Source organism: Octopus sinensis, linkage group LG21, assembly GCF_006345805.1.
Source record: "Octopus sinensis linkage group LG21, ASM634580v1, whole genome shotgun sequence".
Classification (NCBI taxonomy): domain Eukaryota; kingdom Metazoa; phylum Mollusca; class Cephalopoda; order Octopoda; family Octopodidae; genus Octopus; species Octopus sinensis.
The window spans coordinates 4,952,984-4,980,141 of NC_043017.1; the positions used below are offsets into that span (position 1 = coordinate 4,952,984).

At 37.7% G+C, this 27,158-nt stretch overlaps 1 protein-coding gene across 5 annotated transcripts in view; it reads left to right on the forward strand.

Moving 5' to 3' along the window:
• The window catches only part of LOC115222966 (ras GTPase-activating protein nGAP), a 479,655-nt gene that overhangs the window by 52,356 nt on the left and 400,141 nt on the right, over positions 1-27,158 (forward strand). For all 5 annotated transcript variants that reach the window (XR_005003304.1, XM_029793377.2, XM_029793379.2 and 2 more), the window contains exon 2: positions 13,087-13,190. Coding sequence is in view for 4 of the 5 variants with exons in the window: in XM_029793377.2 (XP_029649237.1) it covers positions 13,087-13,190 (104 nt within the window). In the remaining variant the exon portion in view is untranslated. The remainder of the gene's footprint in view (positions 1-13,086; positions 13,191-27,158) is intronic.

The following is a 27,158-nucleotide window of genomic DNA, read 5'->3' on the forward strand; positions in this document are numbered from 1 at the left end:
TACATTTTAACCCACATACAGATACATACATATATATACATGCACACACATACACACACACACACACACATATATATATATATACACACACATATACAATGAGTGAATGAGAATTGAAACATATGAGCCTAACCCATGTGTATTTTTTTTCTGGTTTTCTTCTTTTTTTATCTCCTTTTTTCTCTTCCTTCTCTTCCCAATCACTCCCGGACTTTTCCCTCTATTATCTGACAAAGGACTGTCTCTCTCTCTCTCTCTCCCCCTCTCTCTCTGCCCCCCTCTCTCTCTCTCTGTTCTCATTTGTCTCTTTCTCCCTCAAACATTATCCCTCTCTCTTTAACCCTATCTATCTTTCTGTATGTTTGTCTGTCTCTCTCTCTCTCTCTCTCTCTCCCTCTCTCTCTACCTCTCTCTCTCTTACTTTCCCTCTAGAACTTTTGCTCCTTCCTTCACCTCCAACCCAGTACTTATTGACTGTGAACTTATCTTGTACTTTTTGTTCTATTTTTTTCTCTTTTGTTATTTGTATTTCTACTTTCCCCATAGATTCATCATCATCATCATCATCGTCATCACATCCATTTTGCCGTGCTCCAAGCAAGGAAATATTTTCCCAGACATGTTTTGTGCAGAATTTTGGTAATGAATCACATTGTTTGTGTGACAGTGACAGACCATTTACAGTTATCAAACAATGTCAAGGAGCCACACACACACACACACACGCACACACACACGCACACACAAACATACACACACACACACACACACGCACAGATGCTCGCACACATGTGACTAGCTGCTTCTAGTTTCCGTCTCCAAAACCCACAAGGCTTCAGTCAACCCAAGGCTACACAGTAAAAGACAGATGCCCAAAGTACCATGCAGTAGGATTGAACCTAGAACCATACTTTTAAGAAACCAATTTATTACCACTCAACTACATGTGATATCATCATCATTTAACGTCCGCTTTCCTTGCTGGCATGGGCTGGACGATTTGACTGAGGGCTCGCCAACCAGACTCCAGTCTGATCTGGCAGAGTTTCTACGGCTGGATGCCCTTCCTAACGCCAACCACTCCGAGAGTGTAGTGGGTGCTTTTTACATGCCACCAGCACAGGGGCCAGACTGGCGTCCCATCGAGCTGGGGAACACATACGCCATTGAAACCAGGAAACCAGGCCCATGAGCCTGGTTAGGCTTTAAAAGGGTGCATTTAGTTTATAAAAGAGGATAAGCACAATTGACCTTGGTGGAATTTGAACTCAGAATTTAAAGAAGAATGAAACTCCGCTAAGCATTTTGCCTGGCATGCTAACGATTCTGCCAGCTTACCATTTTAAACTAACCAATAGTGTTGAGCATAAACAGATTTCAGTACAAAGTCAGGTTATCAAATAATAATAATAACCCTGAGTAGGGAATTATTTTGGAAGACCAACATTATCAAAACTAAACACAATTTCCAGGAAAAGAATGACGGTGATTTTTCCACAGTGTTGACTTTACAGCAGGTGTGCTTTTTTGGCTTGTACTAGTAAAGTTCAAAGGTTATATATATATATATATATATATATGTATTATGCGTGTGTATATATATTATACACACATGCACATATGTGTCTATATGTATATTCATATGTCCCTCCTATGTCAGCATGGAAGGCGGACATTAAATGGTGATGATATATACATACTTACATCTATGTTTGTGTATTATATGTGTATATATATATATATATATATATATACACACACATACATACATACATACATATATATATATATATATGCACATACATACACACACACATGCATACATACACACGTATATACACATTCATATGTATACATACACACACATCACATATATAGGTATACATGTATGATGAAACACATATACACACAACACACTTTGGTACAGAATTTACTAAATGTCACTCTGGTAGCATTGGGGAACCTGAGACCATAACAGACAATATTTGCCCAAGGTGCCATGCAGTGGGACTGAACCTGGAACCTTGTGGTTTGTAAGCAAACTACCTCCCACACAGCCACTCCTGCACCTATGTTCACTTTCCTCTTTTAACGTAGAGTAAATTTTCACTGGTCACCTCCTTGGTACCAAAGTTTTAGCCAGCATCCTTTTAAATTTTAAGGTCTTACAGATGTTTGCAGTCCCAGATACCACCATCATTTGTAGTGTCTGAATTAAGGATATGCATTCTGTCCTCAAGATCTCAAAGTTCTGCTGTACTTTACTCAAATCGGGTTGGTATGTACCCTGTTGCTCCAATGATAATAGATATGACTCTAAAAGTGTATCTTGGGTACTGGGTTTGAAAACTTCTTCTATATATTGTTTCAGAAAAATACAATTTCCTGTTAGTTTTATTTAACGGGACAACAAATTCGATAAATGTAAACTTTGGTCTGGCACCGCTTTTTCCATTTATGTTTGGGTGAGCAAAAACTGATTAAATCAAGACCTCCAGTACCAAAATATGTTCATGCTATCTAGAGAATTCATGGAGGGAGATTTAGCTGTTGTATTGAGCAAGTTAGACGGCTATTTAGAAAGCCTATTGTCGGATCATAAAAGAATTTTATTGTTGAATCATGAGATGGGCCAATGGAGGGTTTTTTTTTGTTTATTTTTATTTTGGCAATTATCAAAGGAAATAATGAAATATAAAAATAATAATTATAAAATGGATCGAAAAATAGAGAGAAAAATATGAGATAAAAAGTGGAAAAAATGGAAAAAACCGTATTTTTGTAACTTTATTTATTTATTCATATTACAAGCCATTCCATCAGTAGGTTTTTGTCTTGTTTTTTTTTTCCAGTTTTTTTTTTGTTATATGGTATTGTTGTTGTAGTTGTTGTTCTGGTCTTCATTGTAAACAATGTCAGCAACATCTGTTGTTGTTGTTGTTGTTGGTGGTGGTGTTGATGTTGGTGCTATTGGTGGTGATGGTGGGTATGGTAGTGTTGTCGGGGTGATGGTGGTGGTGGAGTGATATCGGTGGTATGATATTGGTGGTCGTGGTATTGGTTGGCGTTGATGGTGGTGGTGATGGTGGGGGGGATGTTGTTGTCGTTGGTGGTGGTGGGGGTGCAGGCGATTGTTTTTGGTGCCGCTACTCAGTTTTCACACAGATTAAAAAGAGAGAGAGAGAAGAAAAAAAAATTAAAAATAAAACAAAATATATACATATTAAACAAAAAAAAAACCCCAACAAAATAACCCACTAAAACAACAACAACAGCAACAACAATATTATTTCATCGAGCTGTGAAAATGTGGGAAATTGCACAAAATTGTTTCCAATTACGGTCGGAATATTCCATTCAGGAAGTGAGTGATTTTGAAGCCATGCCCCCCCTTCAAATACTAATTGTCTTTGGAAAGTCTGCTTCAGATGTAACAGCGTAACCTTTGGAAACATCTTCAAGCTAATTATTATTACAAATAGAAAGCTTCAAGACTGAAAACGGTCCGCTTGTAATGTTTCTGCCTTCGTTACCCCACCCACCCAACCACCCAACCACCCCACCATCTTTCTATTATTATTATCATAATCATTATTATTATTATTATCGGTAGTAGTAGTAGTAGTAGTAGTAGTAGTATTTTGTTTTGGTATGTTTTTTGTGTTTCTTTTGCGCCGCTTTGGTTCCTCCTCCTCTTCCTTCTCCTCTTCTCTTTCGTATTGTAAATGGCTCTTTGGGATTCTGCCAGCGCCAATTTATTTCTCTCGGTTCCTTTTAGCCGGGCTTCATTATAAGAAATACATCCTGCGTTACGTGGTTATATAGCTGGAAGATATTCTAGAAGAAAGAATTCTGTTGTTATAATGGAAGAAAGTCTATTCAAATAGCTTCTGTTTCTGTTTTTTTTTTGTTTCTTTGTTGTTGTTTTTTTTGTTTTTGTATTTTTTTTTACTTCTAAATGATCAATATACACACACAAGCATAAACTTATATGCATACATACATACATGTACATGTACACATATCTGTGCACATACATATATACACATATGCCAACACATAAATGCATATGTGCATGCATGAATATACAGACACAAACGCATACATATTTATGCATGCATATACAGACACACATACACACCTGCATACACATACATGCATATATACACACATATACACACTTATGCATGCATTTATTCACATACACCCACATGCACAAACATACATGCACACTGATATCGTCATCATCATCATCATCATCACATCGTTTAACGTCTGTTTTCCATGCTAGCATGGGTTGGACAGTTTGACCGGGGTCTGGGAAGCCAGAGGAGGCTGCACCAGGCTCCAGTCTGATCTGGCAGTGCTTCTACAGCTGGATGCCCTTCCTAATGCCAACCACTCCGTGAGTGTAGTGGGTGCTTTAATCATCATCATCATCATTTTGATGTCCACTTTCCCATGCTTGAATGAGTTGGACGGAGTTTATTGAGACAAGTATTTCTTCTACAGCTGGATGCCCTTCCTGTCATCAACCCTCACCTCTTCCCAAACGGGGTAATATTTCCCCATGGCCTGACTCTTTTCAGAAGAATATTAAAAACAAATGACGTTCATATAAAGCAGTGGTTCCCAACTTGGGCAGTATTGTCCCCCTGGGGGTGGTGTAAAGGACCAGGGAGAGGGGAGTGTTGAAGAAAAGTGGCGCAATAATGGGGTCGCTTTTCATGTAAAAATGTGGAGCGATAATGAAGTAGTGATTCATGTAAAGACAAAATAATGGGTTCATTAGGTTAAGTTTTATTTCTGAAATAGAATTAATTTGAATTTATTTCAGAAAGAGGTCTGTATTTGTGATGGTTTGCTGGGATGGGGGCACTAGGAATGTGGTCTGGGTGTGAAGGGGGCAGCAGCCTGAAAAAATTTGGGAATCACTGGTTTACAGTAATCACACTGTGTCAAGACAAGGACACACACACACACACACACACACAAATGCATACATACACACACAGGCACACACACAGAAATACAAACAGGCACACACACACACACACACACACACACACACACAGAGGCACACACACATACACAAATACACACGTGCACACACATACACACACACACACGCACACACACAGAAATACAAACAGGCACACACACACACAGAAATACAAACAGGCACACACACACACACACACACACAGAGGCACACACACATACACAAATACACACACACACACACACACACACACAAATACACACATACACAAACACATAAAAGCCTTCTTTCAGATTCTCTCTCCTAAGTCCACTCAAAAATAATTCTGGTTGGCCTGGGGCTAAAATAGAAGATACTAGCCCCAAGGTGCCAAGCATTGGGACTGAACCCAAATTCACATGGCTGGGAGGCAAGTTTCTTAACCATCAGGCCACAATCGTCTCTCTCTCTCTCTCTCTTTGCTCTTTAACTCTTTCCAAAGCCATCAGCCAGGATGTCGTCATCGTCATTGTCATCGCAACTGTGTGTTTTTATTCTTCAAACAAACAAAAAAAAAATGAAAAACTAAAGAAAACCAAAATAAAACAAAAACAACTTGTCCCCCCCCCTGTCACCCCCCCCATCGCCTAATCATAAAACGAAATCTATCGACTGACACAATCGATCAGATATATTTTCTGTTGCCATGGAAAACAATTGTTCTGAAATACCATTTTGTCAGTAATTCACTGAATTCTTTCAATGGAATCATAAATACTAAATAATGTTACATTTTACAACAGGTTTCACTGTGAATGGATACACACGCATACACACACCACACACACACACACACACACACACATACACACACACACACGCACACACACAAGCTCATTGGGAGTCATTGTTTTCATTCAAATGACACACTCTCTCTCTCTTATTCTTTCTTCTTTCTTTTTCTCCTTTACTATTCTCTCTCTCTCTCTCTCTCTCTCACACACACACACACACACACACACACACACATTTCTGCTTCTTTTTCTTTCTTTTTTGTTTGTTTCAGTCATTGGTCTTTGGCCATGCTGGGGCACTGCCTTGAAGAATTTTAGTTGAAATAATCAACCTCAGTAGTAAAATTTTAAACCTTTTCATTATTCTGTCAGTCTCTTTTGCTGAGCTGCTAAGTTATGGAGAAGCAATTGCTTCTCTTTTCTCTCTCTCTCTCTCTTGTGCAACTTCTTGTTCACCATCCATTTCCTTGTGGCACTCATTGGTCTGTGGCCATGCTGGGGCACCACCTTGCAGGGTCTAGTTGAACAAATTGATCCCAATACTTAATTTTCAGTCTTGTTCTCATCATGTCAGCCTCCTTGGCTGATTGGGACATAAATAAACCAACACTGGTTGTCAAGTTATGAGTTGGGGGGGGACATGCATGAGCACAAAAACATACTCCACCTCCCCCCCATACACACACATAACAGAATTGAGATCCTATGCATACCAGCCTCCCCTCTCCACGCCAGCAGTGTTATCCAAGGGAAAGGCAAAGGGGCCGATACAGCTTGGCCCCAGTGATGCTGCAACTCATTTCTACGGCTGAGTGAACTGGAGCAACGTGAAATAAAGTGTCTTGCTCAAGAACACAACACACAGCCTGCTCTGGGAATTGAGCTCACAACCTCATGATTGTCAGCTCGATACTCTGACTGCATGGCACCTTGGGCAAGTGTCTTCTACTATATCCTCAGGCTGACCAAATCCTTGTGAATGGATTTGGTAGACGGAAACTGAAAGAAGCACACCAAATATGTGTGTGTGTTTGTGTCTGTGTTTGTCCTCCACCACTGCTTGACATCTGGTGTTGGTGTGTTTATGTCCCTGCAACTTAGCAGTCCAGCAGAAGTGAGCAATAGAATAAGTACCACGTTTTAAAAATAGATACTGGAGTCAATCTGTCTGACTAAAATTCTTCAAGGGGGTGCCCCAGAATGGCCAGAGTCAAATAACTGAAACAAATAGAAGCGTAAAAGAAGAAATATATATATAAAAAGAAAAACATGGGAATGAGCATCTTGTGTCCCAACACCTAGAAACGGATGCGGCTGGTTTATTCCATGCTTCAACAATTCTGAGCGTAGAGAAAATGTTTCCGAAAGTCATGGGAGCTGTGCTTCATCACCATCATCATCATGATTCAGTGTTTTAAATCTAGGTTTTGTCCCCGTTAATGGGGGGTGGCCGGATCTGCTTCAATGCCATCGCAACTGAGGTAGGCAGGTGCAGCCCACCCCGACCTTTGAGCTGGCTGGTGCCCATTCTCCTTTGCTATCATGGGGCTTTTTTGGAGCTGGATTTTCTACAGGGAGCATCCCCTTGCTTACCCCCAACCTTAGTTTCTAGACATGAGTGGTCCCTAGTCCTTGGCCTCTACCACAATTTTTAAGAAATGTAGTGGAAAACTAGCTCAGGAAGGCAGGGACACTATTCCCTGAGACCCCTTTCAGAGATCCACCTCCCTTGTTTTTTGTTATTTTCTAAGCATGCCTATGAGCGTTGGACATTTGGACTTCAAAAAAAGGGGCCCAAGGTTGTTGTTTTAGCTCACCCTCCCCCATCCGTCCATAGTCCAGCCTAGTGTCACAGAGAGACATGAGATGAGACGAGGCGAGACATAATTGTGTGTTCACAAGTGAGCCATTGTGTATTTGCTGTGGCCATATTTGAAGTGTCTTGCATTAAAATGCAGGCAGACATGAATCTCTCTTTGTGGAAGGCGAGGAAGGAGAGGAAGCAAGAGAAGCAGTAAGAGAAACAATTAAATGGTTTTATATATATATATACCATCATTCAACATTTAACATCCGTCTTATATGACACACACAAACACATGCTTATATATGTATATTTTTATATGTACATGCACATATATATATATACACACACATAGCTACATATGCACATACACACACACATATGTACATAAACACATATATATATATACATACACACACACATATATATATATATATATACAGATACACACAAAAACATATACACATACACACACATATACGTACATATACATATATATATATATTACTCATACACACACATAGATACATATACACACATGGATATATATATATATATATATATATATATATATATACAAACATATATACATACATATATTCATATGCATAAATATATATACATACTGTGTGTGTGTGTGTATATACTACTAATATCCACACACACACACACCCATATACATACATACTTACATGAACCATTTCTGCTGTATGTATCAATCAAATATTAGACTTGCTTTTCCCATCAAATATTCTGACATAAATTCGTTTTAGTGTGCTTTTTTCTTTTTCTTTTTTTTTTCTATAATTGTCTTCATTTTCACTTTGGAAAGATAAAGCCATATTTTGATGCGCAAAGCATAAATTTTTTTTTTTCAATGATCACAACCACCACCACCACCACCACCACCACCACCACCACCACCACCACAGACCGCCACTACCACCACCACCACCACCACCACCACCACCACCACCACGCAACCACCCACCACCGCCACTACCACCACCACCACCACCACACCACCACCACCACCACATGCGCCACCCCATCGCCACCCACCCCCACCCACGCCACCTACCACCACCACCAACCACCACCACCCTCACACCACAACCACCACCACCACCCACCACCACCACCAACCACCACCACCGCCCTACCACTACCACCACCACCACTTCCACCACCATCGCCACCACCACCATCGCCACCACCACCATCGCCACCCACCACCACCATCGCCACCACCACCATCGCCACCACCACCACCACCACCATCATCATTACTTTCACTGCCATCGCTACCAACACGACCATTGCTGCTACTGCCACCCTCATGAACATCAGCCACACCCCCATCATCATCATCATCATCATCATCAATCATCTTCATCATCACCACTACCATTGCCTGTTTCACTATCATTGCTTTCACACCACCACCACCAGCTCTACCGCCGCCACCACCATCATCACACTGTTGCAGTTATCATCATCACTGTTACCCATCATCATCATCATCATCACTGCTGCTACTATCGCCTTCATCATCATCGCCACCACTACCATCATCATCATCATCGCTATAAGCAACATCTTCATCATTACCATCACCACCACTCTATCATCATAAGCACCGTCACCATTACCACCACTACAACCACCACCACCACCATTACTACTACCACCATCACCACCACCACCATTATCATTATCCTCATCAATCATCCTCATCAATCATCAGCATCATCTTCATCTTTACCACCACCACCATCGCCACCACCACTGCCACGCAATTGTTGTTGCTGTTGTTGTTGCTGTTTACCAATTCCGTTTATTCAGCAACAACGAATCAGGCCATATTTATTGGGGGCCTGGGATGGGGACCAGGGGTGGGGAAGAGAGAGAGGGGAGTTGGGGGTTCCTGTTTTCCCTTTCTAACCCAGAAAACTACAAAATCATGTAAAATTTTATAATTTTGGTTTTATTTCGCTCGTTTTATTATTATTATTATTGTTATTATTATTATTATTATTATTATTATTATTATTATTTTATTTTATTTTATTTTAGTTTTTTGGTTTATTTATTTACTGGAATCTTTTGTCATGAAATTTAGTTTAAAGATCAGATTTTTCTAATTCTTATAACAAATTCTTTCAATACACACACACACAGACAGACACACGTATATGTACAGTGTGTGTGAATATTTTTAAGGGTGGAACCTTGCGGAACAGTCTTAAAAATTATATATGTATATATGAGTGTGTATGTGTGTGTGTGTTTTTATATTTGTATACACAATATACAATGAGTATGTAAATACACGTGTGTGTCTGCATAGGTGTACATATGCATGTGTATTTATGTGTGTGTGAGAGCATATATTTGTGTGTGCATATGTGTGTATATATATATATATATATACACACACACACATATATATATATATATATATACACACACATATATATATATAACATTACCATTATCAGCACCACCACAACCACACTTTATTGTATATGCTTATGTATGTATGTATATATATATATATATATGCATGTTTGTGTATATGTGTATATCTATATATGTTGTATGTATATGTATTCGAGTGCACATATATATATATATATATATGTATGTATGTATGTTTGTGAGTGTATATATTTATATATATATGTATGTATGTGAGTGTATATATATATATATATATGTATGTGTGTATGTTTGTGAGTGTATATATTTATATATATATGTATGTATGTGAGTGTATATATATATATATATATATGTATGTGTGTGAGTCTGTGTGTGTGTATATATGTGAGTGTATATATTTATATATATATATATATATGTATGTATGTGGGTGTGTATATATATATATATATGTATATGTATGTATATAGTCACTTTTTCAGTATATTTTCAATGAAATTTATTATATTATTCTTACCTTTAATTTAAATTTCTTCTTTAATAGTTTTTTCTTTCCTTTTTGCATTTATTGGCAAAATGAAAGTCTTAATTTTCCTCCAAGAATCCTTTCAATTCGTGTTTGATCTTCGCCATCTTTTACCAAAAACTTCCGTCTAAGCTAAGACAACGTTAATTTAACATCATTCTCCTTTTTTCTTCCCCCCCTCTCGGTCCTCCTCCTTACGCCTCACCCAACTGACCCACCCGACAATACATCAAAGCTAATCCTTTAAATAAATAAATGCAACATCAGCAACAACAACAACAGCAGCAATAAACACCAGCAAATAACATCCGGGAGGAAACGATTTTTATTAATCTCTCCATTGTTGAAGAATACAAGGGAGAAGGAAACAGTTTGCAAAATTCAACCTTTTTTTTTCTAATTTGTCAGATTCTAATTACTTCTTCTTGTTTTTTTCCCAGTTTTTCTTCTTCTTCATTCTCTTCTTTCAATTCTACTTCTTTCAGTTTTTCTTCTTCTGTTCCTCTTTCTTCTTCTTCTTCTTCTTCTTCTTCTTCTTCTTCTTCTTCTTCTCTTCTTCTTCTTCTTCCAGTTCTTCTTCTTCTTCTCTTCTTTCTTCTTCTCTTCATCTTCTTCTTCTTCTTCTTCTCCTCCTTCCCGTCTTCTTCTTCTTCTTCTTCTGCTCCTCCTTCTTCTACTTCTTCTCCTTCTTCTTCTTCTTCTTCTTCTTCTAGTTCTTCTTCTTCTCCTTCTTCTTCTTCTTCTTCTTCTTCTTCTCCTTCTTCTTCTTCTTCTTCTTCTTCTTCTTCTTCTTCTTCTTCTTCTCTTCTTCTTCTTCTTCTTCTCTTTCTTCTTCTTCTTCTTCTTCTTCTTCTTCTTCTTCGTCTTCCAATTCCTCCTCCTCCTCTTACTTCTTCTTCTTTCAATTCCTCCCCCTCCTCCGCCTCCTCTTTCTTCTTCTTCTTCTTTCAATTCCTCTCCTCTTCTTCTTCTTCTTCCCATCCCTCCCCCTACACAATACAATATCTTCCTCCGCCTCCTCTTTCTTCTTCTTCTTTCAATTCCTCTCTCTTCTTCTTTTCTTCTTCTTCCCATCCCCCCCCCTACACAATGCAATATCTCTTACTTTAATGCCTCAATTGTCTGCCTTTAATACCAATTTCTCCTCCCCCCTTTTATACTGCCCCACCCTTCCTTCCGCGCTCTCCCCTTCCTGTGGATTTCTTTGTTCTCCCTTTCAAACATTATAATCTTATTTACAAAACAATTTTATTCTCCAATATTCTAAGACTACAACAGTTTGGAATTGTTACTATGACTACAAAATAACAAGTTTTTGAAGATTTTGTAACTTGAGTTTACCATTCTTTGCTGTCACTGTCAGCGTTGTTGTTGTTGTCATCACTTTCTTATTTGTCATCATCATCACCACCATCAACCCTATTGTCATCATCACAATCATTCGCATCATTTCCATCATTCCCCATCATCATCACTATCATTATTATTATTATCATCATAACAATGATATCTCTTTTCATGTTACCATGGCGATGACAGGTGTGCAATATAGAAGACTCCCACACACCTACACAACAACAACAACAACAACAATGATGATGATAAAATAATAATAATAATAATAATAATAACAAATAATAATAATCCTTTTTACTAAAGGTACACAGCCTGGAATTTTGGGGGAGGGAATTAGTTGATTACATTGACCCTAGTGTATCACTGGTACAGTAGAACCTTGCAGTATGAGTAATTTGTTGTATGAGCTGAGACTTGTGCGGATTTTTGTCTTGAAGTACAAGCAGGAACCCGCAGTACGAGAAAAACAAAGGGGTCCCAACTTTAAGGCAATTCAGTTAATAAAACCAGTTTACTCTTTACTCTCTTTTATTTGTTTCAGTCATGTGACTGTGGCCATGCTGGAGCACCGCCTTTAGTCGAGCAAATCGACCCCAGGACTCATTCTTTGTAAGCCTAGTACCTATTCTATTGGTCTCTTTTGCCAAACCGTTAAGCTACGGGGACGTAAATACATCAGCATCGGTTGTCAAGCGATGTTGGGGGGACCAAACACAGACACACAAACACACACACATATATACATATACATATATACGATGGGCTTCTTTCAGTTTCCGTCTACCAAATCCACTCACAAGGCTTTGGTCGCTTTGTCTATATGGCACAGGCAGAGGCGTGGCTGTGTGGGGAGAAGTTTGCCTCCTGGTCATATGGACTTGGGTTTAATCCTACAATGTGGCACCTTGGGAAAGTGTTTCCTATAGCTGCTAGCTGACCAAAGCATTATGAGTGGATTTGGTAGATGGAAGATACTATGAGTCGGAGTCGGTATTGTTTTACTGACTCCGACTCCAGCTACCCCTTAATTGGTTCCGACTCCACAGCACTGGTTCGAACATAGAACAGGTAGAATATTTGGACCAGATATAACTGGATTAAGCACTAAAGCGTTAACCATAATAAAAACAATAACAACAACGACAACAATAATAATTGTAATTTATTTCATTTCTTCCAGATTCTTCTAATGAGAAATTTTCCAATGACAGGCGTGGTAGCATGCCACTGGTTCCTTCTGTTGATGGTGGCAATATGGAAATGGGAACTACTTCCAAGCTAGCAGTAAGTAATAAATTTCAACTTACCCATAAACTAAGTTGTACTGTCTATTAGTCGTAAGATACCCGCTGTTTTTGTCCTGTTTTTACTATTATTGTTTTTTGTATTTTATATTCGTGTGGCATTGTCCGTTTTTCTGTCCTTGTTTCATATACATTCAATCCTTTTTCCAAGAAATCTAATGCTCACAGCTTAGTTTTTCCTTGGGGCTGGCTGGATCGGAGCGATATCAGGATTAATCAGCTGAAATTGCTAGGATGATCTGGTTCTTGACTGAAGATTGAAGGCTTCGAATGTCCCGTCCATGTTTTTGTATCGTCTTCTAAATGTTTTGCGTTCTTGTCCCAGTTTGTATTTTTTTACATATATATATATATAATCATATCAAAGGGAAATGGAAATTAATTAAAATTTACATTTCCAGTGGTCTAACGTGTAAAAAATTTAGTCCAAAAGACTATATATTAGTTATACGATATAGTGTATATTTAAACTAGATGGTAAAATGTTTTTATTTTTCATTTCGTTCCTGTCAAATTTTATCCCTAATTTTTGTGGTTATAGAACCTAGCTGTTCTTTCTGGCGTGTTGAATTCCTATAAGTGGATTCCTCATGTGTTTAAATATACACTATATCGTATATATATTATATATATATATATATATATATATATATATGTATACATACATTTTTCATTGTATTGTGTATTTGCATCTTTGATTTATTATTGATCTTCTGTAATAATGAAGCTGTGTCCCTTAATTTGCTGCTTTTGTATACACATGTCGATAAGAAAACTTGCAGAACAGACGTTATTTTAATGAGATGCATCTTGTAAATTGCTATTTAATCTATTAAGCTTAATTGAAACAGCTGTAAGGTACTATGTTTGATTTTTGCAAATAATACATTTTTATTAAAAGTTATATTTCCATTTTCTTAATTTCTTTTGAATGATTATATATGATTATATATACATATATATATATATATTTGAAAAGACACGTCACGCTAAATAAAAGCATGGTTGCCTGCTGAGCATCCCTAATCTTGCACCCATACCATTGTTGCGTAAAAGCACCCAGTACACTCTGTAAAGTGGTTGGTGTTAGGAAGGTCATCCAACTGTAGAAACCAGGCCAAAAACAGACAGGGTGCCTAAACATCCCTTCAGCTGATCAGCTTCAGTCAAACCATCCAGCCTATGCCAGCATGGAAAATGGACATTAAATAATGATGATGATGATGATATTTGACTATTTTGAACCACTCTTCTTTTCTTTAACAAGTTTAAACTATGTTAATTTAAACTAATTTTAATGAGTTTATACCGTAATTATATAAACTGGTTTTAACAAGTTAAAACTGAAATGATTTAAACTGTGTTGATTTAAACTGGTTTTAACAAGCTTAAACTGGTGTTAGCAGAGTTAAACTGTGATAATTTAAACTTGTTTAACAAGTTAAAACTGAAATGATTTAAACTGGTTTTAACAAGCTTAAACTGGTGTTAGCAGGGTTAAACTGTGATAATTTAAACTGGTTTTAACAAGTTAAAACTGAAATGATTTAAACTGAATGATTTAAACTAGTTTCAACAGGTTTAAATTGTGACAATTTGAATTGGTTTTAACAAGTTGAAACTTGGACAATTTTAAACTCATTGACTTGAGATTCAAGCTGCAAAAATATATAAAACTGCTTCTAACCGGTTTAAACTGCCAATGATTTAAATGATCTCATTGGAATTTTTCAGAAGTATTTCACACTTATTTCTCCATGTTCACATAAGTGGAGAGGGTGTTTGCATCGTGATAATCTTGATGTCCTTCCTCCTGCAGACCACTTAAACGTGAAGTAGTCGGAAGAACCTCTTTCTTTTAGTCAGAGAAACTGCAACAAGCGGAGATGTTCTGTGCACATATTACTGAAAGGCAGGGATAAAAATCACAGTATTAAATGACATTTTGTTGTTGTTCATATTGATGTTATTTAACACTTGTGGCACAGGCCGAGGCGTGGCTGTGTGGGGAGAAGTTTGCCTCCCGGTCATATGGCCTTGGGTTCAATCCCACAATGTGGCACCTTGGGAAAGTGTTTTATACTGCTGCTAACTGACCAAAGCATTACGAGTGGATTTGGTAGTTGGAAGCTGAAAAATCCCTGTATGTGTGTATATATATATATATATATATTTCTTTATTGCCCACAAGGGGCTAAACATAAAGGGGACAAACAAGGACAGACGAAGGGATTAAGTTGATTACATCGACCTCCAGTGAGAAACTGGTACTTTATTTATCAACCCCGAAAGGATGAAAGGCAAAGTCGACCTTGGCGGAATTTGAACTCAGAATGTAACGACAGACGAAATACGGCTACGCATTTTGTCCGGCGCGCTAACGTTTCTGCCAGCTCACCTATATATATATATATAGTAACTATAGTAACAAGCTTAGGAAAGGAATTCTTTCAAAGCAGTCTGTAAAACATCCAATTCACTGGTATGTTGGTTGAATACCTCATAAATATGGGTATAATGCAAATTATAGATCAATTAAATAGAGAGATTTATTTGACAATCCAGTAATTTATTTATATTATAATATAGGCGTAGGAGTGGCTGTGTAGTAAGAAGCTTGCTTACAAACCACATGGTTCCAGGTTCAGTTCCATAGAATAAGAGATCAATAGAACAGGTACAAGGCTTATAAAATAAGTATCGAGATCAAATTGTTTGACTAAACCCTTCAAAGCAGTGCCCCAACATGCTCACAGTCCAAAGACTAAACAAATAAAATCTAAGAGATTTCAGTAATGATCTTCAATCTCTTTTGGTATTTTCTGTAAGACATGTTGCTTCGATCAACTTTACATATCTTAACAGAAGATAGTTCCAGACATGACATTCCTCAGCAAAAGTTAGAATGATACATAAAACTGTTTTCTGCAGTTAAGGATAATAAAATTTTGATTGGTTAATATCTGGTTTCCGCAGTAAAAGGGTGAAACTTGATGCATTTTTAGCTTATAGAAAATTATTTAGATTTTGTCTTCCCTATGAGAAATGGTTGGAGTAGAAACAATTGGACCTTAGTAGATTACTGGTTATTTATTGATTTTTTTTAAAAAACAAAATCTTATAATTTTAAACTATTCTAAGGCATTACTCAACATGATGTTCCTTCTGGAGGCTTGCCAGGCTCATAAGGGCTGGTTTCCCAGTTTCAGTGGAGGAGAAATTCCCCACCTGGACGAGACGCCAGTCCATCGCCGGATTACTCATTTTTGCTAGCTGAGTGGACTGGAGCAACATGAAATGAAGTGTTTTGCTCAAGAACATAACGTATTGCCCGGTCCAGGAATCGAAACCACAACCTTACGATTATGAGTTCAACACCCTAACCACTAAGCCACACGCCTCCACTACTCAACAAGATGTTGTAAGCATAATTTCATTTCCTTGAGTGGTTAAGTGGCTCTTTTATAACCATATGGTTTTGAGTTCAATTCCAGTGTGTGGTGCCCTGCAGAAGCATCTTCTACTATTAACCATTCAATATATATAAAAAATAAATTTTTATAATAAAATATTACGAGCAGTATTGCCCGGCATTGCTCGGGTTTGTTTCGACCCATTAGAATTGGAATTTTTGAAAAGAAAAAATTTTGCATTATGTAGCTTGTTATTCTCTTTAAGTGAACATTTCTGGTTGAAATACACCAAAAAAATGGCGACACAGCAGTCAAATAGTCGTAAAAAATAGGGATTTTCATAGAAAAAAAGCATCTTTTTGATGTAAATAATTTTTGGTGTTAACAAGGTCCAATTTGAATTTTTTCTTCTACGGAAGGAAGAGCAAGCCTTCTTCTATCATGCTCTCAATTTTGGTCAACTTGCGCCGCAGGGTCTCAGAGGAGATAGTGTTAGTTGAAGGCTACCAAGCCTGCCATACACAGACAACTTCAGCTTTATATAGAGAGATTAGGAATTGTATAAAAAAAATGAAAATATTTTGTGCATTGAAGTAAAAGCAATTTATTGCTCATAAATTTTAACAATGAAATCTTATATGGACCTCCCAATGGCCATATGGACCCCCAATGGCCATATGGACACCCAATGGCCATATGGACCTCAGGTGAGAAGCTCTACTTTAGAGAGATGATTCTGTACAAAACTGAAGCTTTTAATCATGTTCTTTATAACCTGTATCAGTCACCGTATGACTGGTATCTTGCTAAACTAAAGCATTTGTTAACATCTGCTTTTGTTTATGTGAATTACTTCCCAATATATTTAATGTGTCTGGAGACTTACATTACCTCTGTGTGTGTGTGTGTGGATGCATATTTATTAGTGCGTGTGAGTATTTGTGGCAAGGTCTAGAGATACATTAGTCATATTGCACATGCAAACATACATATACATGTGTGTGTGTGTATGTATGCATATATGTATGCATGTGTGTATATATCTATATATATATATGTATATATATATATATATATATAATATATATATATATATATATCTTGATATATATATTCATAAATGTATAAGTATGTACATAACTGTGTGTACACACACACCTAATTTCAATATTGTATATATATATATATATGTATGTATATAATATACACACACACACACAATATATATCTGTGTGCGTACGTATATATATACATACACACACATACCTACTTTCAATATTGTATTTGTGTGTATATATATATGTACGTGTGTGAGTGTGTATATCTACAGACACATTTACATGCATACATACATGTATAAACAATACATATTCTTATCAGTGCTTCTGCCCCACTACCTCTCTTACCATTTTATTTTCTCTTTTTCTCTTCTCATTTTCCTCTCCCTCTCTCACCCTCTACCTCTCTCTCTCTCTCTCTCTCGCTCCCTGCCCCTCCCATCGGCTCTTTCATTGTTTACATGTAACCAAAGACATCTTAAAGGCAAAGATGCTTCTTGCAACGAAAATATACATCCTCTTCAAACTAATATACACACACTGTCAAAGAGGCTGCTATGGGCAACAACACAACTGTAGAACTTAAGGTAAAGTGAAACCAATAATACCGTTGATGATGATGATGAAGATGATGATGATAGATCCCCCCGCCTCCCCCTTACTCCGATTCTCATCATCTTAAACTAGCATCTCTATTAACATAAATGCTCCCCGCTCCCCCAACCCCACCCACCTCCAGTGTTTTCTTGACAAAGTGATTTGTTTATTGTTTTTTGTTGCTCTTAAATGTTTCTGATAGCATTAGATATTACGTTTATGCTGTTTTTGTTATTATCGTTGTTCTTGTTGTTGCTGTTGTTGTTGTCGTTGTCGTTGAGTCTAACAGATCTTTGTGTTTTAAACTTCGGCAGGAATATTGGTAAATGAAAGACATTGATATATATATACATATATATATATATAATATATATATATTATAATATAATAAATATTAGGGAATAATTAGGGAAGATTGTCGATCAAGACAAGAAACAATTGTTGTAGTGGCGGTTTTTTTTTGACTATTTATTAAAATTTTTGTATGATTGATTAAGTCTTTCCTTGTTTGTTTTGCAAAATAGTGGTTTTGTCTCTAATAATATTTTATATATATATAATATATATATATATGTATGTATATATATATATGTATGTATACATATATAGTATGTGTATAATATTATGTATGTATACATATATATGTATGTATACATATATATGTATGTATACTTATATATGTATGTATACATATATATGTATATATACATTAATGTATATATACATATAATATATATATACATATATATGTATATATACATATATATACATAGATATATATATATATATATATATATTATAATATATATATATAATATATATATATATATATATATACATACATATATATACATATATACACATATATATAAATAAATAAATACACCACGTGTATGTGCGTGTGTGTATGCTTGCATGCATGTTTGTGTGTGTATGTGTAAATAATGTGATGTGGGAGAGATAAAATTTTATATATATATTTGTTTATTTGTATTTAGTGTATGCACAGTTCTGAAGAATGTGTGTGTATATACATACATACACACACACACTCACACACACATGCACACACATGAGGGAGCGCTGAAAAGTTCCTGTCTTTGGGTAACAGAAATACAGGAGGACCAGTTAATTATGATTTTATTCAGCATATTCCCCTCTCAGATTCACACACTTTTTGCAGTGGTCCTTCAGTTTTTCTAAGCCCTTAAAAGAACTTGGAATGTTGGGCCTTCAACTTGGCCTTTTGCTATACCCTTAAAGCCAGGAACTATTCAGCACCCCCTCATATGTCTATGTGTGTGTGTATGTGTGTGTATATATATGTGTGTGTGTGTGTGTGTGTGTATGTATATGTATATAGTGTGAACTTACAAAAAGAAACAAAAGACGAAGATGGATGTGTAAACAACAAACAGATGTATTAGTTTAACGCTCAGAAAGTGAGAACGTCTTTTACATTTCGAGCCTATGCTCTTCGACAGAAAGGAACACAGAAATAAACAGGGAGAGAAAATAGAAAAAGGTTTAGTGGCTAGCAATCTATCATACACACACACACACAAAGCGGTGCCGAAAAGTAACTGAAAATGTTCTCTGTGGAACAAGCCTGTTGTAGTTCAGGTTTCCACTACTAGGAGCCACTTGATGTGACACTCAGACATCACTATACCGACCAGCGGTGTCAAGTGCCGTCCTACTGCCACATGGTGCATCTTTACTTTGCAGTGCTTCTCCCCTGTCCATCGATTTTTTTTGCTATGGCTGAAATGAAGGAACAGAGTGCTTCTGGGAAATTTGGTTTTCTGCCGAGGAAAACAACAGCCGAAACAATTGTTCATTTTATAAGCAGGTTGATCCATTGATTGGATTAACTGGAACCCTTATCAGTATAACCGCTGTGTGCCAGATTTATATGTATATAAGAAAACATAGAGTTAATAATCCTTTTTACTCTAGGTACAAGGCCTGAAATTTAGGGGGAGGGGCCCCCAATTAATTAGATCGACTCCAGTACGTAACTGGTACTTAATTTATTGACCCTGAAAGGATAGAAGGCAAAGTTGACATTGACAGAATTTGAACTCAGAATGTAAAGACTGACGAAATACTTATTTCTTTACTACCCACAAGGGCCTAAACACGGAGAGGACAAACGAGGACAGACAAACGGATTAAGTCAATTATATCGACCCCAATGTGTAACTGGTACTTATTTAATTGACCCCGAAAGGATGAAAGGCAAAGTCGACCTCGGCAGAATTTGAACTCAGAACATAAAGACTGACGAAATACACTAAGCATTTCACCCAGTGTGCTAACGTTTCTGCCAGTTCGCCGCCCTCATTATTAACATAGAGTTAATAACGGATGCTTATTTTATTTGTATCATTTGCACAATAAAATATAGCAAATAAATGATTTTAAAGGAACATATAACTTTAATTTTAAAACAAGCATTAAAAGTCCTACATACGTTTCGATCTAGTTGCTTGGCAAAGTTTCATACATCAACAGGATTTGAACTGAGAATGTAAAGATCCAGAGAAAATGCTGTTATGCATTTTGTTCTACATGCTAACAATTCCGTCATTGTGTCTCCATGATATGATATATAAAAATAAATGCGCCCTTTTAAAGCCTAGCCAGGCTCATGGGCCCAGTTTCCCGGTTTCTATGGCATATTTGTTTCCCAGCTGGACGAGACGCCAGTCCATCACAGTGTTACTCATTTTTGCCAGCTGAGTGAACTGGAGCAACAGGCGATGAAGTGTTTTGCTCAAGAAAACAACGCGTTGCCCGGTCCGGAATCGAAACCACAATCTTACGATCATGATGCTGACACCCTAACCACTAAGCCATGCACCTCCACGATATGATATATGGACACATCTAAATGGAAATGCCTAAAGGAAGTTGAAGGGCATTGCCATTTACACTTGGAAGTTATCCTGGAGAGGATGACACTTGTGTAAAAAAATAAAAAAGTAGTTCCACCTATCAAGTAGATATTGGTCAAGTTACATCGTTACTTGATTGGGAACAACAACTGGTACTGTTTACAATTGGTTATGGAGTAAAAGTAAAAGAGTAGAAGAGAAAGAATGACTTCTATGAAATAATAGAGAGGGTGAGTATTCTCCTTAAGGGGAGAGAAACACTTTAGCGTTTATATTTTATCTTTTGTTTTTTATTTTTCTTATCTCAAAAGGTTGTTTTTTTTCCCGTGAGTGACAGAAAATATGATGCTTCCCATCTTTTCATAAAATCCAGACATAGAGTCTTCCAACAGCCACCCTTGAGGCAGCACTACCTCTTCCAGGCACTTGATGTAGGCATCTGTGTTGAGTCAGATGAATGGAGGCATAACATCGCCATCACTAGTGATCCCTTCAAACACCATGATGTTGGCTGGATGTTTGATTTTTATCGCTCTCAGTACATGTCCTTAGATTGTCCTCAGATTGACACCCAAAAACTCTGAAATGTTCATAATGGAGCTTCTGGCGTGAATGCCAAGCAGTGCAGCATGTCATTTCCAAATTTCTGGCTGAGTGAATTGCGTCGTGGTGCCTGTTTTTCTCACAGACAGTACCCAACTGACCCTACTATACTGTGTAGTTGACAAAATCAAAACAAACAATTCACATGTGGAACTAAAAATATAAAATGGTGATAATTTAACCACCACACCCTGTATATACATGTGTGTGTCTGAGTATGTATAATTGTGTGTGTGTGTCTGTGTATGTATAAGTGAGTGTGTGTAAATATCTAAACTAGACATTGTAAATATTTAACTTCATAAAATCACTTTGATATTTTTTTTTTTTGTTTTACTTGCCATTATTTGATGGGAATTTTCTGAATGATTTTTATCTCTGATCACTTTCATACAAATAAGTGATGTGTGTGTGTATGTGTGTGTGTGCATTTGTGAGTGGATGCATGTGCCCATGCATATATGTCTGGGTGCGGTTGTCTGTATTTGTGTGTGTGTGAACGTGTGTGTATGTAGCTACATCTGTATTTCTGTGTGTGTATATGTCTATCTATTTTTATGTGTGTGTGTTCATGTACATGTGCTCACATATTTGTGTGTGAGTGTGTGTATGCTCACATGTGTGTGCATGTCTATTTTCATGGGTGTGTGTGTGTTTATGTATATGTGGTCATGTATTAGTGTGTGTGTGTTTGTGTGTGTGTTTCCTAGCTAGACAATGTAAAAATTATTTAACTCTACAAGATGGCTAATTTCTTTTCTTCAAACCATTAGTTCTTTGATGAGACTATGGTGCCTGATTGATATCAGAATTTTCTGTAGTTAATAGATAACCATTCTGGTTACTGTGGAATGGTAAATAATTGCTCTAGAGACTGTTTCTTCAATGATAAACAAATAAATAAGAATATTAAAAAAAAAAAAATGAGAAAATATATATAATCTATGAGACTTGTCAGAAACTAACAACAAAAACAATACTTGGCTTTTAAATAAAATATTACAAAAGCTGCCTCGTTAAAATTAAAAGTATATTCGTTAAAATACTCTCTCTGCGAAAAGAGAGAAAATAAAGTTGTGTCGTTCAAAGAAAATCTTGGTTTATTCTATGTAATATTAGATGATAATAAAATTGTAGTTCTGAGTATCATTTGTTTGGAAACGGCTTTGATCTCTGATTAGATATTATTGGAACTGTGAGAGTTTGGTAGAGTCATTGTAGTTATTACAAAGATGTAGGCACTTTATATTTCCTTTGACTGTTGTGGCATATATTGGGAGTGGTGTACGCATCTCTGGTCAAAATTGTGGCTTTGAGCTTCTGTTAGAGATTAAGAAAATGATGATGATGATAATATTACGGAGATGTACTTGCATAGCAAGTGACTTGATCTGAGATCGTGTGCTGAGAGAAAAAAAAAAGACAGTTGCAGCCTGGAGGATGTTTGTTAGCCATTCAAGAACATAAAAAAAAACTGTTAATTTCACTTCAACATTTAAATTTCATTTGTGTCAAAAAATATTTTTGTCACTTTGAAACTACAAAACTTTGTGCTGCATCTCTTATGAGATGCGGCACGAAGTTTTATCAGTGTTGAAGTGAAACTAGCAGCTCTTGCCTGTTCTTGAATGGCTTACAAACATCTTCCTATTTCTTTACTACCCACAAGGGGCTAAACACAGAGGGGACAAACAAGGACAGACAAACGGATTAAGTTGATTACATCGACCCCAGTGCGTAACTGGTACTTATTTAATCGACCCCGAAAGGATGAAGGGTAAAGTTGACCTCAGAGGAATTTGAACTCAGAATGTAGTGGCAGACGAAATACCTATTTCTTTACTACCCACAAGGGGCTAAACACAGAGGGGACAAACAAGGACAGACAAACGGATTAAGTCGATTACATCGACCCCAGTGCGTAACTGGTACTTATTTAATCGACCCCGAAAGGATGAAGGGTAAAGTTGACCTCAGAGGAATTTGAACTCAGAATGTAGTGGCAGACGAAATACCTATTTCTTTACTACCCACAAGGGGCTAAACACAGAGGGGACAAACAAGGACAGACAACGGATTAAGTCGATTACATCGACCCCAGTGCGTAACTGGTACTTAATTTATTGACCCTGAAAGGATGAAAGGCAAAGTCAACCTCAGCGGAATTGGAACTCAGAACGGCAGATGAAATATGGCTACGCATTTCACCCAGCGTGCTAACGTTTCTGCCAGCTCACTGCCTTAGCAAACTACTTACCACCCAGCCACTCTTATGCCTATGTAAGTTTGTAAGGTATTTTACTAAATTCTTTGTTATATTCAAAATCAACTGAAAGAAACTCAGATCATCTCAACAGAAATACGATAACAAAAGGATTCGTGTCAAGAATTATTTCACAAAGCAACTCTTCTCAATTATCCGCCACCTTAACTTGATATGATCACAGAATCTTATTAAATAAATAAATTGTGGTTGTTGTTGTTGTTGCTGTTCTTGCCACTGTGGTTCCTGTTGTTGTTCTGGGATTGTGTGAGTCATGACAATTGAAAATTACTTCCACTTGGTCAGTGGGGCCAGATTGGCTGAGGAAAGTTCTTTTGGAAGGGCTTCTCAATAACACTGCACTTGAGAGCCTTCATCGGATGACCACTTACATACTTTTGTGGTGGTGGGCATGGTGGCAGTGATAATGAGGATCATTGTCATGGTGGTGGCAGTGATGGTTGAGTGGTGGTGGTGGTGGTGGTTTTGTGGCAAGTCTAGTGGTTAACAGACTTATAAGCATTCTTTGACATCATATCTTTCTCCTAAAGTGCTGTTTGGCACTCAATCACACACATACACACACACACACACACGGTTATACACACACATAGCTATAGACTTTACGTGCACAGACAGTTATAGACATGCACATGGCTATACACACATACACATTGTTACATGCACACACACACAGTTATACATACACATGTACACATACATGGTTATGCGCACACACACATGGCTATAGACTCACACATACATAACTATAGACTCACACAGACACACATGGTTATATATACGCACACACAAGCTCACATATTTATACACATGCATATACATGTATATACACTCGCACATATCTACATATACATTTACACACACAAATACATATGTATGCATTTACACACACACTCATATATACACACACAAATACATATTTAAATATATACGCATTCATATGCGCACACACAGATATACACACATATACATGTATATATGCTCACATATATACATATACATTTGCACATATACATGCAAACACATACATACAGCAATACCTCAATTGTACAAGGTCCTGCTTTTTGAGCTCCCTGGTTTATGAGTTTTCTTTTATAATAAATATAAAGGCCCAAATTCTGAACGAAGGGCAAAAGTTTCTACTACCATAACAAATGCTTCTGTGTGTTACCAAGAGATTTATAGAGAACACAAAAAAGCTTCTAAACAAACAACTCTAGATTTAGCACTGCTCCAGCTTGACCATTACCAGTGTCGCCTGACTGGCTCCTGTGCTGGTGGCACATAAAAAGCACCATTTGAGCATGGTCGTTGCCAGTGCTGCCTGACCAGCTCTCATGCAGGTGGCACATAAAATGCACCATTTGAGCATGGTTGTTGCCGGTGCCACCTGACTTGCTCCTGTGCTGGTGGCACGTAAAAGGTACCATTGAAGCATGCCAGTACTGCCTGAGTGGCCCTCATGGCAGTGGCATGTAAAAAGCACCCACCACACTCTCTGAGTGGTTGGTGTTAGGAAATGCCATCCAGCTGTAGAAACCTTGCCAGCTCAGATTGGAGCCTGGTGCAGGCCATTGGCTTGCCAGTCCTCTATTTATTTTTTTTAAAGCCTGGTACTTATTTTATCAGTCCCTTTTGCTGAACTGCTACAATATGTAGACATAAACACATCAACACCAGTTGTCAAACAGTGGTGGGGGACAAACACAGATAGACACACACACACCACACACACACACACACACACACACACACACACACACATACATACACATATATACATTGGCCTTCTTTCAGTTTCCATCTTACAAATCCACTCACAAGTCTTTGGTTTGTCTGAGACTATACCAGAAAACGTGGAGCCACATGGCCTAGTGGTTAGAGCAGCGGACTCACGGTCGAGGGATCGTGGGTTTGAATCTCAGACTGGGCGATGTGTGTGTTTACGAGCGAAACACCTAAGCTCTACACGGCTCTGGCAGAAGGTAGTGGTGAACTTCTGCTGACCCTTTTGCCACAACTTTCTCTCACTCTTTCCTCCTGCATCTTCCAGCTCGCCTGCGACGGACCTGCGTCCCATCCAGGTGGGGAACCTATACGCCAAGGAAACTGGGAAACTGGCCCTTATGAGCCATGCATGGCTCGAGAAGGAACAAACATACCAGAGAACACTTGTCCAAGGTGTCAGGCAGTGGGACTGAACCTAGAATCACGGGGTTAGGAAGCAAGCTTCTTACCACTCAGCCATGCAATTTACACAAACACACACATATTTATACAAGAGGCTTCTTTCAGTTTCCTTCTCCCAAATCTACTCACATGTCTTTAGTTGGCTCAAGGCTGCACCAGATGATACATGGTCAAGGTGTCAGGCAGTGGGACTGAACCCTGAATCATTTGGCTGGGAAGCAAGTTTTTTATCACACAGCCATGCCATTTACACACACACACACACACACACCCTCTCTCTCCCTCTCTCTCTGTCTCTCTCTATTTATTTCTTACTCTTTTACTCTTTTACTTGTTTCAGTCATTTGACTGCGGCCATGCTGGAGCACTGCCTTTAGTCGAGCAAATCGACCCCGGGACTTATTCTTTGTAAGCCCAGTACTTATTCTATCGGTCTCTTTTGCCGAACCGCTGAGTAACAGGGACGTAAACACACCAGCATCGGTTGTCAAGCAATGCTAGGGGGACAAACACAGACACACAACCACACACACCACATATATATATATATATATACATATATACGACAGGCTTCTTTCAGTTTCCGTCTACCAAATCCACTCACAAGGCATTGGTCGGCCCGGGGCTATAGCAGAAGACACTTGCCCAAGATGCCACACAGTGGGACTGAACCCGGAACCGTGTGGTTGGTTAGCAAGCTACTTACCACACAGCCACTCCTGCGCCTAGTTAATAAATTCGAGGAAACATTTCCTAAAGATCCAGTGTTTGGGGACTCCATAACGATAGTAATATTAATTAAAAAAATATGAATAATTATACAATTATATATATAAATATGCAAATGAGCCAAAATTTATAGAAACAAACAAACAAACAATAAATTAACAAACTCAATATTAC